General features: G+C 35.4%; 1 protein-coding gene and 1 long non-coding RNA gene across 5 annotated transcripts in view; one reads left to right on the top strand and one right to left on the bottom strand.

The window, feature by feature from the left end:
- Positions 1 to 15,205, bottom strand: part of LOC113564091 — a 51,432-nt gene that overhangs the window by 28,262 nt on the left and 7,965 nt on the right. For both annotated transcript variants that reach the window (XR_003407783.1, XR_003407784.1), the window contains exon 2: positions 1,519 to 1,608. This is a non-coding gene — a long non-coding RNA (uncharacterized LOC113564091). The remainder of the gene's footprint in view (positions 1 to 1,518; positions 1,609 to 15,205) is intronic.
- Positions 3,319 to 15,205, top strand: part of LOC6552012 — a 29,282-nt gene continuing 17,395 nt past the window's right edge. The window contains exons 1-4 of one of the 3 annotated variants that reach the window (XM_015154028.2): positions 3,319 to 3,720; positions 5,702 to 5,865; positions 5,976 to 6,208; positions 15,041 to 15,169. In XM_015154028.2, coding sequence (XP_015009514.1) covers positions 6,073 to 6,208; positions 15,041 to 15,169 — 265 coding nt within the window. In that variant the 5' untranslated portion in view covers positions 3,319 to 3,720; positions 5,702 to 5,865; positions 5,976 to 6,072. Of the gene's footprint in view, positions 3,721 to 5,701; positions 5,866 to 5,975; positions 6,209 to 11,021; positions 11,266 to 12,397; positions 12,732 to 15,040; positions 15,170 to 15,205 lie in introns of those variants that run through there. The other 2 variants (XM_026978899.1, XM_001978741.3) reach the window with 2 other exon arrangements.

Genomic DNA, 15,205 nt, shown 5'->3' with positions numbered 1-15,205 from the left:
ATGTTGCCTCTTGTCTGTTGTCGGGTATAGGGACATCACGAAGTCCACACGTCTCACAAATGATGCCAGTTCTCTTGTGGAACCGTCAAATGTTGGGATGTGGCGAATCTGGCCCAAAGCCTGATTTAAATGTAGCTCGGATAGAATCATAAGTTGTTCACTGGGTTGTGCCATGTTTTTTGCTTTTGTTGATTTTTACTTTAACTCACTCGGTAGATTGATACTGGGGTTTTATTACTTTTTTAATTTTTAAAAATTCACACACCTTCGTAGCGGTCCAATCAATGTTAGATGGGCTACACAACACTGACCTGGTAACAATCACACCTTTAATTTATTTTGAAGGGTCACGCTTTAATGGTCACTTGCAGTTTTTAATTTGTATTAATAGTATCCAACATCGAGAGTTAGATAACTTGTCACAAATATTTTGTCACATAGATTCTTTTGCGGATCTGCTTTGTATAAACTGAAGCACAAACGAAACTTTGTTCGCCACGAGCTGCGCTTTATTAATCTGGAACTAATTTATTAGCTCTAAGAGATTATGTTCACACGCGGATCCTACCGACTGCGCCAATTACAACTTCGCGGTTTGTTGGTTTATAAAAAAAATATTTTTTTATTAATCAAAAACTTAAGCGAACGTCGGAGACAAATTCACGTCTTATACAATTGAAGTATGAATAAAATTTAAATCTAATTTGCAAAGCGAACGCTTAGCAAACCCTTGGCTGAGCTTATTTACTTCTTCATATTGAGCGTACATGGGCTCTCATTTATGTTTACGTTAATTAGGCGCTCTCTTGAGTGGATTGCGCATGGATACAGATCGACCCTGGAAAGTTTTGACCCTTTAAGCTGTGTAAGCAGTTTTCACCCTTCTAGTGGGAATAACGAATAAGACTGCGGATGTTTATGTTAAATTGTTTACATCGGCCGAATTTGTTATTGTCACCAAGAAGTTGGGGTTCTTATGTGCTAAGGCATTCTTGGTTCTATGTTCTATTGTTGCTAAGTAAGAGAATATATAAAGTAGCTGGTATATGTTGTAGATATATGTTGTGTGGTTGAGCATTACATATGTCACTATATATTTTACATTGTCAGGATCAATAGCCGAGTCGAAGTGGCCATGTCCGTCTGTCTGTCCGTATGAAGGCCTCGATCTCAGGAACTACAAAAGCTAAAATGTTGAGATTAAGCATGCAGCTTCCAGAGACATAGACGCAGCGCAAGTTTGTTTCCAAATGTTGCAACTTTTGAAAAATTAGTGATTAAAATTAGTAATTTCTCTCTACCGCCCAAAATTTGTGACGCCTACCTTTTGGAAAAATGTTAATTTTTTTTTTCTTCTCAATTTTTACCGATAGTAACTGGACTATAGTATTCTATCTTGTTTTATTTACAGCTTCAGTGTATAGTAACCTACTACGAATTATTCGCTGTGAACCATTATGGTTCTGAATTTAAAAAAAAAGCCGTGTAATGAAAACTCTCAAAGTTACCATTGTTTACCTTCGTGAACCAGCAATCTTGGAATGGGACTTCATAGTAGGGAGTGTACCTGCGCGCTCAAGCAGTCATATGGATGGACGTAATAATTTTCTAGAAATAACGGTTGGTCAGAATATTTGGTGAGACATATTCAGAAATATCATACAAAGCGCTAATAGGGTCTTGTATACGAATATACATACATAAATATAAGGGAAATAGTCAACTAATAATAAAACCCGTTAAAAACGGTCATACCCATATATTCCAGCTACTAATAATGCTTTGCTTTTGCCTTGTAGCATTATACATATGTATTTTTGTTTATTTTTAGGAACGAATAATTTGACACTTCCCTTACTTCACATTTTTGGTTTTTTCTGTATGTTATCCTTCTGTAGTATTTATTTTTAACTTTATAGTTCATGATAACCACAACCGTGGTTCCTGGACAACCAAACAGTAATAGCTGTTTGAGCTTTTTGAATACTGTGTTTTTTAAGGTATGCCATTTTAGGCCGTTGCACACAACTCACAATAAAACTACATATTTCCTTTTCGTTTTAAACCCGCTTAAGTGTCAAATATTTTTACCCGTTACTCGTAGAGTAAGAGGGTATACTAGATTCGTTGAAAAGTATGGAAGGTAAGGAAGCGTTTCGGTCTGGAATTGATCATGAGTTGAAAATCTTCGACGAATTCTTAGTCGTTGCTTTTACATACCCAACTAAATCTTCTCATAGTCCATAGATTTGGGTTTCTCTTATTCTTTTCGAATACTCTTAGTATTTAAGCTGCTTCTTCAGATACGACAGAAAATTGAGATCCTTTTTCAACCAACGCTAGAAGTGTTAACCGCTTGACACAAGCCGTAATGAAAGGTCACGCTACGCGGTGGCCAACAAAGTTATTTTTCGCACTTTCGACATAATAGTTGCTTTGCCTTTTTTCTCCCATGTAACAATTCGTGTACTGCTCTTCGAACACTCTCGTCCCCGATTACATCCTCTGCAAGGTGCAAATTTGTGTCCGAAGCTCTTAAAAGAAAGCCTTTCTCTACGGAAAAAATTTCACTTCTCCATGACTACCTTTAATGGAATTATTTCGTTTACGTCCAAGAGTTTTGAGGTGTGGTCAGTTGCCACCCATACCCTCAGTCAATATGCTCTAAGTTTTCCGTATTATGTATATTGGCTGCCTTACTGCTTTTTTTGGCATGTAAATGTATTTTCCAGAAATTTTAACACTTTTTTAAGTGTCTTAGCTCTTTCGATGTTTTAAAGCATTAACGTAATCCTCAATATTATGCATCACTTTTTGGAATATATAATTACTGCACGGGTACATAAACCTGCCGAAGATAGCTTCCATTCTAGTTTTCATTCACCTTTAACTTTTCTGGTGAGCTAATTATTTCCTTAAGTCTTAGTATTAATACATACCCTATAGTTCTAGTTAATCATATAATAAAGTTAAGATATCTTAGAATCTCAATTTTCCCGAAAGTTATATGGACATACTTGTATATACATAAGTATATATATTAAGTTGCTTTATTAATAAAGGACAAACAGAACATTTTGTTTTTGGCGCCTAGTATAAGCAGATTTTGCAGAAAGCTTTCGCAGAGAATTTAACAGCACAGATATAGCTGAACTATTCTGTCGAATGAAAGCCAAAACTGGTTGGTTAGAAAAGTCGCACTAGACTTTTATTAAGCTTCTTGAAAACTTCTCTTAGCCTTCCATTAAGCTCCTTCAAAACTTTTTCGTTCTCTTAAAAGCTTGGTCATATTAGCATCTCCACTTCTTGGCGAATGTGTGTTTCCTGATCCACCGGTTCGACTTCGGGATGCCATTAGTCCAGCAACTGACTGCACAGCAACCGGAGCAAGGCTCTGTAAGCCGCACATGTTTTGTGAGATTGGCTGAATTGTAACGAACAATAACGGGATTCTCAGATCGAAGCGAATTCAAAAGTGAACTATTTTAAAGTTTAATTATGGCTATCTTGCCATCATTTGTAAGGACAGTGACGAATTAGTGAAAATGCCAATAAGTGTAATCAATTTAGCATGTGCCAAAATATAGTGTTACGAAGCAATCAACCATACTACCAAAAATACAACGCGAATAATATATTGTATAGAAACTAATTTGAGATTTTATTAATATATTAGGGCGAAAGCCGCCTGTAAGCGATTGGATAATCTTCTCATAAAAGGTTTTTATCAGTTTTTTAAAATAATAATATATTATTTACAGAACACCAATTTTCAAATTCCATGATAATGTTCCCATATTTGTGTTGCATGTGGCAATATAAACCAATTTTTTCTCAACGGACTAGCGTCCTGTCCGTCAGAATCTCGAGCTATGGAGTACAGATGCAACATGCAGATTCTACTAAGGCCTACGCAGTGAATTTTCATTAAAATAAACCACTAATTTGTAATAAAGAAATACCTTTGTGACCCCGCCCAACAAAGTAAAATTTGTATAACCGTTACTCGTAGAGTTACAGAGACCCCATCAAATAAATATATTATATTATGCCGACTAAAAGTTAAAAAGTTAAGATTAAGCATGCGGATTCCAGAGACAAGTTTTTATACCCATTACTCGTAGAGTAAAAGGGTATACTAGATCCGTCGAGAGGATGTAACAGACAGAAGAAAGCGTTTCCGACCATATAAATGTATATATGTATATTCTTGATTAGGATCAATAGCCGAGTCTATATGGCCATGTCCGTCTCTTCGTCCGTATGAACGTGGAGATCTCAGGAGCTAATAAAAGCTAGAAAAAATTGGCAAAAATTGGGCATGCAAATTCCAGAGACATAGAAGCAGTCCAAGTTTATTTCCGGATGTTGACACCCACACTTATTAAAATTGTTTTGATTTTTCAAAATTTTCTTATGTGTCTTGTCAATTTCTATCGGTATGCCGAAAAATTTGTTTTGCCTACTCAACACACACCGCATAAAATTGTCATGCTCACACGTTTGAAAAATGAAATTTCGCTTTTATTATTTGCCTGACCAATTTCTATCGGTACACAAAACACATTTTGGTCACTAATTTTTAGAAAAAATTATATTTTATTAAATGTTTAGCTAATTTAAAAAAAAAGGTGAAACATCTCATTCGCCTTTCCAGTTGCTAAGTAACGGGTATCCTATAGTCCAGTAACTCGACTATAACGTTCATTTAAATTACTAACTAATAAGGATCGTCCTGCAACATTCTTAAACAATATAAGTCCATGATATTTCTTTAATACAAGATTATTTCAATAACATCGCTACAAAAAATTGAACGCTACTTTATATAGGCAGACGTGAAAATGCAATACCGCGAGTATGGTTTCAAAGCAATTGTATAAATATTCCTTTTTGAAAGTCCTACATTAAAATATATAGTTTATGACATGCTTGGGCGGTTTCTGGGCGTAAGAGTGGGCGTGGAAAAAAGGCTTTCTGCACATCTATAGAAATTTACAAAAAATAATCAAAACATGTTTCAAAAGTGTGGGCGTGGCAGTGTTGGATAGTTTGTAGACCTTAGTGGGGACGTGGCAACATTTGAAAACAATCTTGCGCTGCGTCTATGTATCTGGAAGCTGCAAGCTTAATACCTATATCAATACCTATCTCAACATTCTAGCTTTTGTAGTTCCTGAGATCAAGGCGTTCATACGGAAAGACGGACGGACAAACGAATATGGTCACTTCGACTCGGCTATTGATCCTGATCAAGAATATATATACTTTATATCGTCGGAAACTTTTCCTTCTCCCTGTGACATACTTTTCAACGAATCTAGTATACCCTTTTACTCACAGAGTAGCGGGTATAAAAATGAACACAAAAATTATTTCAGTTTTAAAATACCCTTATAATTTTGTTAAAAGGTAGCATTTTAAGCAAAAGTACATCAAATGAACATCGCATTCGGGCGTTTTAATATTTAAGGTTAATATGAAAACATTTTTGTTTGCAATATACACATATGATGATACACATATTAAAATAGGCATTGCTGTGATCAGCAGATTGAGTAATGTATATCGAATTAATCCCTTTGCATGCACTCAATATTGATAATGCGATTCGGATATGAGAAACATACAAACAGTGAATTTTTAATCGTTACGTTTCTAGTTTGAAATCATGTTTTAATGTATTTTTATTTCCCCACAGATTTTGTTTTCGGATGACAGAAATGTGGCAGAACCTAAAAACAAATCAACAAATCAGCAGAGATCGAAAATCTTTAATCAAGCTGAAAATAATATTGGATTTAGACTGACAACAAGTTCCTCGATAAAATATTCTACCTTATCTAGTATGGATAAATTCTAAAGGTATGGTAGTGAAATGAATCCAGATGTAAAAATTTTCTCCCAAGCACGGAGAAACTAAGAAAATCGTAAAAACTGTTTTCTAATAACATCGGCATACAATAACGCACCAGATTGTACACTTACGTTCGCCGGCACCTCTTAAGAACAAGTGGTTGAAGACCACTGAACTTACTCACATCTAAAGCTACAGACAGCTGCGTCTTTGTAATGGATTCGCGCCTGGCATCAAAAAGACACACCTCATACCTATACCTAAAACCCCTTCGTCATCGTGTGGTGCTTATTGGATGGGCTTTAATATGGACAATGTCCCTGAACTGTGTATTCTGTGGAGAAAAATTGGGTAAGATGTCTTCTTAACCATTATTATTTTTAACTACCATTAAGTACTTCCTTGGGCGAATATCATTGAGCTTAAATTACTACTAGTAGCTGTGATATATTATGTTGTTATCAATTGATTCATAAATTTTAATAAAGCTCATTTTTCCAACTTTGATGTAGTGGTTTCCCAAATGCTAGCTTTTTGGGCCACTTCTGTACTGTTTAATTGTTTTGCTGTTAAAAAGTGTAATCAGTAATATCGCAGTAATATCGAATATTGCCGAAAAAATAGGTATTGCGATTATGTGCTTCTCAACTGCAAGATCATACAGAGGCAGACTGTAAAATCGTTGTGGTAACCTCAAAAACCAGAACAAGTCTAGCTCTAATTACAGTTTACAAACTACCGTTCACATTGGGCCAATAGACGTTACAGTACTTGCTTTAAAAATTCAAATGACCTTGAAATCTACAAACTATTAAGGAACCATGGTTTCTTTACAAGGAAGACTTCGATATGTACAAAGTTGTATCAGCATCGAAATTCACTATATAATTCGAATGTACAATTGCAATGTTACCGCGTAATCACATTCTATTCTGTATAACGGAATGACTAGAAATGTTTTGGAGTGGCACAACACTCATGTACATTTTTCGTATCATTCCTATTTTCCACGCCTTCTAAAAGTTGAGACATGTTTTAAACCATATTTTGCGAACACGCCATAACGGTTTGGATATTTGCTAGGGCAATAATAATTTCACAGATTGCTTTTCGGAAAAACCGATTTATGTACGTGAAACTCTTCGGTTGCATATAGCAGTTTTTAATCTTGCTGTTATACAGGGCGAATTTTAAAGGGAGGTTTAACAAAAGTTAAAATCCCAATGTTAAGCTTAAGAACGCTTTATTATAATAGACTTAGAAGTACAAGTGCTAAGACGATATAATGATTAAGATATTAGTATCCTGGTAGAAGTGCTTCCGACTCGAAAATACTAACTTGTCCATTAGGATCACATTATGAAAGTCAAGATATCGGGAAGTGTAAGGTTCACAAGATGAATATAAGGAATGCAGTTTGTGGTGCCTACTAGTTTCATTGAAAAGATTGTCACGCGTATTTCTTTGCGTATCTGCATCTCCCTCGCATACATACTAGGACCTTGGCGTTAGCATTCTCTCTTGTTACTGTACTCTTGTTACTACTCTTGAAAAGTATGTAGGTGGTAGAATAAGCATTTTTGCGCCTATAAAGTATGCATTTTCGCGATTATTATTATCCGCAATATCCGATTGAATTATGAAAAATCTCGTCCGTATAAGCGGTTTCTCGCTAAAAAGCGGAGACGTACTAAACGGAGGTCCTTTCATATAACTTTGTATGGGGACCAACCAAGCCATAGAGTTTCCGTCGCAATAACCGGACGCTATAAGCGGAGTTCTTATAACCGGATTCTACTGTATATTGTAAATTTCTACAGTTTTGCAAACAAAAATTTTGCCACACCCAATCCAACGCCCACAAATCGCCTAAAACTGTCAAGCCCACACTTTTGAAAAATGTGATATTTTTTGAATTTTTAAATATATAATATGTATGTATATTTTAAACTTCTACAGATTTGCCAAAAATTTTGCCACGCCCACTCCAACGCCCAAAACTATCACGCCCACACTTTTGAAAAATGTGATATTTTTTCACTTTTATATATATTTAGTAAATTTCTTTGTATTAGCAAAAAAATTTTTTGGCCACTACCACAAATCGCACACAACTCTCACGCCCACACATTGAAAACATTTTTAAGTTTTTTTTAATTTCATTACTTTTCTACCGATTTCTACCGATATTCCCGAAAATTTCTTGTTAGCACTTCCACTAGCTGAGTAATGGGTATCTAATAATCGGAGAACTCGACTATAGCATTCTATCTTGTTTTCCTATATACATAGTTGTACGATTTTAACGACGTAAAAAATTTGCGAAACGCATTTTAGATCTGCTCAATGTACGTTGTAATCACAAAAAGGTCGGACTTTTAAAAATAGGTCTGTATAAACTTAGGGGGAATTAATATACATTTTAATTAAGGGACAATATAATAATACCAACAACTTATGACACCTTATCAAAAAACAAGTGGCGTACGAAAGAGATAAGTGAGATGACGAAGGATAAATATATATATAATATTTATTTAAATATTGGTTATTGCTTATTGATATTATTTAATGTAACAAAGTTAAGTTTACAAAAAAAAACAAATGTGTGAATAAACTTGATAACACTTCATTTTGGTTTGACAAGCCCTGATAGAACTACACGCAACTCTACGTCTACTTTCAAAGACTGTCTGACTTGACTGATCTTTCCTGAAAGACCGACCGACTTATCCGCTTTTCCACAACTGTCGTTTTATAATCGTTTTTTTCGACTTCTACTCTGCAACTGCTTTTTCGATCATTCCTGCCAACAGCACTCCTGATCCTATCGATAGTTTCCTGCAGTGTTGCCACCTGTACTATCACGCTGGCAACAACATATATATATTATATATATAAATTTATGAAAGCCAGTGGTCTATTTTTGAGACAAGGATTGATTTAATGATATTAATATTTCTAGTTGTACCACCAGTACAACTTGTACTTAAGAGAAGAGCGATGTATTAAGTATTAAGGGTTTTAGTAGATCTTGTTTTTGCTTTTCGGCATGAGTGTACCAGGTGGACAGACAGAAGTTTAGACAGAAGTTAAAGTCCGCGGATACGTGTTATTCGGAGAAGTTTTAGCAGGTTCTGTTTTCGAGCTTTAGTAAATTGAAAGATATGGTGAATGGTGAGACTGCTGAGTCCAGTCTCTTTCAGGATATCGTCTTTTTTTCTGAGTTTTTTTTTAACCTTTTTGTAGTTGAGATCATTTAGAATGACTTTCCTGCATATAAAACACTAGTCATTTCTGTATGTGAAACGTTTGGCATAGTTCAGTGTTTGGTGTTCAAAATCGCTTTTGTTTTTGTAACTGATATTGGCTGATGCAGCACATTAAAGAATTTGGTTCAATGTTTTTTGTTTTCACCTTTTTTTGTTTTATGGTGATGTATTTCAGTGAATATTAATCCGATTTTTCGCGTCGTCTAGATTGCTTAATGTCTGGTGTTCCTGTCATAATTGTTGTTATCTGGCGGCTGGTGGGTACGTGTTCAAATGTTAACTCAAACGTGTTAACATGTTAGATCGTTGTCAAGAATACTAGCAAGGGTTTGCCAATTCTTGTCTAAACTCTTAGTAGTAATTTCAATTGTGCCTTTGAATGTCGAGATCTTGTGATTTACAGGAGAGCAAGAATGTTGTTCATAGAAAAAATTATCTTGGTTTTTTTTACTTTTTGTTATTCGAGGTGTTATATGCCATAAAATAAAATATAAATAAAAGAAAAGAACAAAAATTAAAAAAAGGGAAAAGTCTCTTGTTTTGTGATTCATTTAATTTAAAAAAAAATGTTAGCGTTGTATATGTTCACTTTTTTGCAGCCAAATTCTGCGCATGTTATTGTTTATCTTGCTAGTTTTTCTCGATATTGGCCACGCCCACTGTAACGCCCCAAGCCGCATGCTTATTCTCAACATTCTAGCTTTTGTAGTTCCTGAGATCGAGGCGTTCATACGGACAAACGGACATGGCCAGATCGACTCGGCTATTGATCCTGATCATGAATATATATACTATATATGGTCGGAAACGTTTCCTTCTGCCTGTTACATAATTTTCAACGACTCTTGTATACCCTTTTACTCTACAAGTAACGGGTAAAAAAAGTGAATTTACATCTTAACGGCAAAAGATATTTTAAACTTAAATACGATTCCTTACTGGAAGAACGATATATGTATAATTAATGTGAGATGTGAGCAAAGTATACAACGCATGTAAAATCTGGTAAAACAATCAAATAAAAAAAAATTTTGGAGAAATGGAAAGAATAATGAATATTCCGTTATACTTAAGAAAATAAATAAACCAAAATGAATACTTATAAAAATTCTCGAGAATACATATATATGTACTTTTATATACATATGTATGTATTAATCATTGATTTGGCCAGTTTCGTGCTGGAAATCAAATAATAAAAAGTGTATTTGAACACAACGACGTGGAAGAAATTGTGGCATGAAAATTAATATAGCTTTGAAAAACAATTATTTTTTTAACATATATTTAATTTTACCCCCGTAAAAACAATTTTTAACAAGTATTTGGTTCCAATCGAAGAGCATTTATTCATTAAAAACCAGAGAAAATATTTTGGTTCCAAGTTGTTGGATTGGCTAATGCATTGCTATGGTCTTATTCTAACTGCTAACATGTAAAACGGACAGAAAACTGAATGTACTCGTATGTTTATTGCAGGGCCAAAAACGTTTCATACCTGTTTTATACTTTTCCTCTAATATGCATTTTTAGTCTAAAAGTAATAAGTAAAATAATATTTTTTTTTGTTTATATTAAGTGGAAATTATATCAAAATAATATGAAACCTATAGTCAGATATACCGCTCAATCGGTGGTCGTAGGCTTATATGTATATAACTCTCTTTGGCCAGAGACTTATTGAGGCTCCGCAAGAATAAAACTAAGGGAAGGGATACGAAAGCGGCACTCACGCTGACCCACATTCACAGTTCCGAATGGTGGAAGGTTGTTTTGTCAGAGCAGCAGCCCCGGCTCTCTTTACCGAAAACGACATGCGCTGTCATCCCCAGAAAGAGTCGAATTGCTGGACCTCTGTTCCTACTGAGAGAATTTCCTTGTCGCCAGCTCGACGTTGAAGCTGCGAGTTGGCGCTCGGCTCCGATGGCAACGTCCTAATTCCAAGTCCTGGCAGAAAATACAGCAGTTCACCGTAAATCTCCCGCCATCGCGGACGTGTGTAGTTTGAGATACTATAACTATCTGAAATCTGGCGGCTGCGTACCGTCTGTCAGGCGCTGTACTTGATGAAATCGGAAGCAAACGTATATTTGCACGTATTTGTTCATAACGAGCTAGGGGTGAACCTTTACATGTGTATGTGTTATCAAAATTTAATAATATTAAACAATATAGAGTCCTAAAAGTGTTGCACTTGTCTCTCTTCCTTTTCCATCGCGAATAAAGCACAGAACTAAAAAATATGAAGCCCTAAAAGCCGGCAGCCAAGAATTAAGCGCCCTTTGTAACTTAACCACCCACGACCCCACACGCTGACCCTTAAGAGGGTTAATGGGGAAAGTATAGATAGTTAGAAAATTCGAAATATATGTATTTACTTGGATTAAAAGTGTGTGTCAAAACCAAGTTCCGATTAGTTTCAACGACTGTCAATCATATAAATCAAGTTGTAATCAAACACCTCCAGAATATTCAACTTAAATTTTATGACCGTTAATTGATTTATACTTTCAACATGTTATTGACCATCCAAAAGAAATGTTAAGTCACAAAAAAACTGCGACCTGCAAGTGTCCCACCGATGTCAATCGTCTATAAGCGAGAGTTTTTTTCACCTTACTTCCTTAGAAAATGTAATCAACAAATTTATAAGAACACTTCCAAATAGTTATTAGCTATTCTAAAAATTTAACGAAATCTTACTATTCGCTCTAGTTACCTCACTGGTTTTTCCTCCTAATATACATTTTGTAGTTAGTTGTGTCGGCAAACAAAGCAACCGCTCCAGGATTTCACAATGAGAGCTCTACTGTTCTTTGGAGACACGTAATACCCTATAAAATAACCCTATTTTTTAGTTGTTAACATTTTAACAAATGCGGCTACTTCCATTCTATATATATAGTTATAATCCAGACAGAAAATTACAAAAAGGAAAAGAAATTTCTTGAAATTTGGAAATCACCCTTTATGTCCGTTGGAGATTTCAGCTTAGCCTAAAGACTACACATCCTACTGATTAGTTTGACAAAGTTCAATACTTCACAAAATTGAAATTTTTATACCTTATTTTTACACCTTATACATATTTTCATGGATGCCACTCCAATATCATAAGAAGGATGAATTTAAATGCGCTTGCTGGTGGGCTTCTAGTTAGTTAGTAGCTGGTGTTTCCTCAGTGAGGCCAGGCCGCTTTTACAAGGACCGACAGAAACTCAAATAAAAAATTAATCAGAGTTTTATATTCATATTCAAAGTTAAAGCATAAAATAAATGTGTGCGCTTAATCCTACAATGAAGTGATTGGCGAAAAGTTCCCGACTTCGACTTTGCTGTAGCTTCACATGGGCTGATTTAACCAACCCATGAGTGGCCATTTTAGAAAGTCAACAGGAAGAGCTTGGATTCTAATGCGAGTGACAAACGAGGCCTATAAAGGCTTCTTCTGCTTCACCGCGAGTCGATTTACTAATTATAAGTCTCTCGCGTTTGCCAGAGGATGGATTACTGGAGAGCCACGGCGTTGGTGCTGTCGTTCATGTGTATCATCAGCACCGCCACGGCAGATGGGGAAATCATTTTTCGCATCGATCCTCTGGGTAAGCAAGGTTAAGCCACTTAAGCGATTTTCAGATATGTATGAAAGTATAATTTATTTCTTGATTAACTTTTATTATTGATTTTATACGCTGTTTACGAAAATACTTTCGATGAAATGAAATGATTTTAGTGTTTATCTGATCAACAACTCTGCACTGAACGTAATAAGTTAATAAGGTAATGTTAAGCTGTAATTCTTATATCGAAACCAGTGAAAAACAATAGGGAGCAGATACGCATTACTCAGCTAATGGCAGTGTGAATGAGATTCAACATTTTTCTGGCACATAAATAGAAATTTGAAAAAAAAAAAATACAAAAAAACGGATTTTAGGAGTTAGAACGCCGCTTCTACCGGCCAAAGTGTTTTTGATATACTGATGGAAATGATGCGAGACAAACAATAAAACGAAAAAAATTCAAAACATTTTTCAAAAGTGTTGGCTTGGTTCTCGAAGTTCAAACGGACGGACAAACGGACATGGCCAGATCGACTAGGCTATTGATCCTGATACATATATATACTATGCTTTATATGGTCGAAAATGCTTCCTTCTACTTGTTACATACTTTTCAACGAATCTAGTATACCTGTTTGCTTTACGAGTAACGGCTATAATAAATATGCACTGTTACCTAGAGTAATAGTTACCCAGTATGTAATAGTACACAAATTGTGTTGCCTTGGAAAAAATTGATAAAATAATGGGTTGAAACGAGAGTTTATATAAGAAAGTTAAAACAGAAAGGAAACACAAATATTGTACCCAAAATGAGTTATCAGTACCAGCTTATCTGTATCTGATGCAATGTAACTGTTACTGGGCTTTAGTATGTACCTTAGGGCCAAGCATTTTTAATGTTAGACTCGCTTATAATATAGATAGAATGCTTATTACATGCCCAGCACCTCAGCGGCAAGGGTAAGGGACGTTCTGCAGTCTTTGAACGATGCAGAGGTTCTCCAGATTGTTTGTCAGTGACTTCCAATTAATATATCCAATTCAACCCGTTACACGTAGTGTAAAGGGTATACTAAATTCTTTGAAAAATATTAAGCAGTCGAAATGATCACCACCCGATCTGGCCATGTCTGACCGATTGTCCGTTTGTCTGTCCGTCCGTGTGTTAGTCCGTCTTTAAGTCCTTCTGTCCGTGTGAAGATAAACTATAAGAGCTATAAAATTAATATTAAGAATTCAGATTCCAGTGACTTGTTTGCCAAAGTCTGTCACGCTCATAATGTTGAAATTTCTTTATGTGTACGAGTGTCCCTCGCACAACCACACGATTAGCAACAGATATCGGATACATCATTTTTAATTAAATATAATTACTAAAAGGATATATCGGCTAGATAAAGCTAACATTCTTTCTTGTTCATTTTAAAGCCTATTGATCTGTCTCACGACTTCCCTCAGCGTTAGACACATTTCGCAGGAATTTTCATTTGAAAATTTTCCGTCCGGTCGATTTTGCCTGAGAATTTAACATTATATTTCAGCTAAATCTGTTAGTCGGCAAACTATCAGTGTTTAGATGACTGGAACCAACGCGAAACTGCATTTCTGATAGGGGCATTTGGGATGTCCTGCTTTTTAAATCAATTCCAAGGGTATACTAGATTCGTTGAAAAGTATGTAACAGGCAGAAGGAAGCTTTCCCGACCATATAAAGTATACATATTATTGATTAGAATCATTAGCCGAGTCGAACTGGTCATGTCAGTCCGTCCGTCCGTATGAACGTCAAGATCTCAGGAACTATAGAAGATTGAAAGTTGGGATTAGGTATGCCACTAAAGATAAGTTGAGTTATTGAGTTAAGAACTTCAGCCTTGGGACATTTCTTAATTTTTTTTTGAATTTCTACAACAAATGTAGGAGTGGCAGAAAGTTTTTTGTACATCGATAGAAATTTACAAGACTAATAAAACAAATGAAAAAATATCAAAACATTTTATGTCTCTGGATGCCTCTACTTAATCTCAACATTCCATCTTTAATAGTTCCTGAGATCGAGGCTAGACGGACAGGCGAACCAGTTTGACTATTGATCCTGATCAAGAATATATATACTTTATATGGTCGGAAACGCTTCCTTCTGCCTGTTACATACTTTTCAACGAATCTAGTATACCCTTTTACTCTACTAGTAACGTACTGTAACCGAGTTCCTATTCCTTGATAAAATTATGAAACTTCACTTATACACTTCTATAGGTACCCAAACAAAAATTACTTGATATTGTCATAATCAGTATTCATCAAGTCTATTTTATTTTGTATTCTATTTTCTTATAACATAGCTTTACTATCGGCTACTTTGCGCACATATCAGAAAGTGGCATGTGACTCGGATCAAGTGGTTATAGCCTGTCCCCGTGGTACTAGTATTTCAATTGAGTTTGCCCAGTACAACAATTTTGTTGCGAAAGGTAAGCATCCACTCATTTTGAAAACCTGAATTTGAT

Source organism: Drosophila erecta, unplaced genomic scaffold (genome assembly GCF_003286155.1).
Source record: "Drosophila erecta strain 14021-0224.00,06,07 unplaced genomic scaffold, DereRS2 tig00000000-arrow-pilon, whole genome shotgun sequence".
Taxonomy (NCBI): Eukaryota; Metazoa; Arthropoda; class Insecta; order Diptera; family Drosophilidae; genus Drosophila; species Drosophila erecta.
Note: the sequence above shows the minus strand (reverse complement) of the source record. Positions and strands in the feature narration are given on the sequence as shown.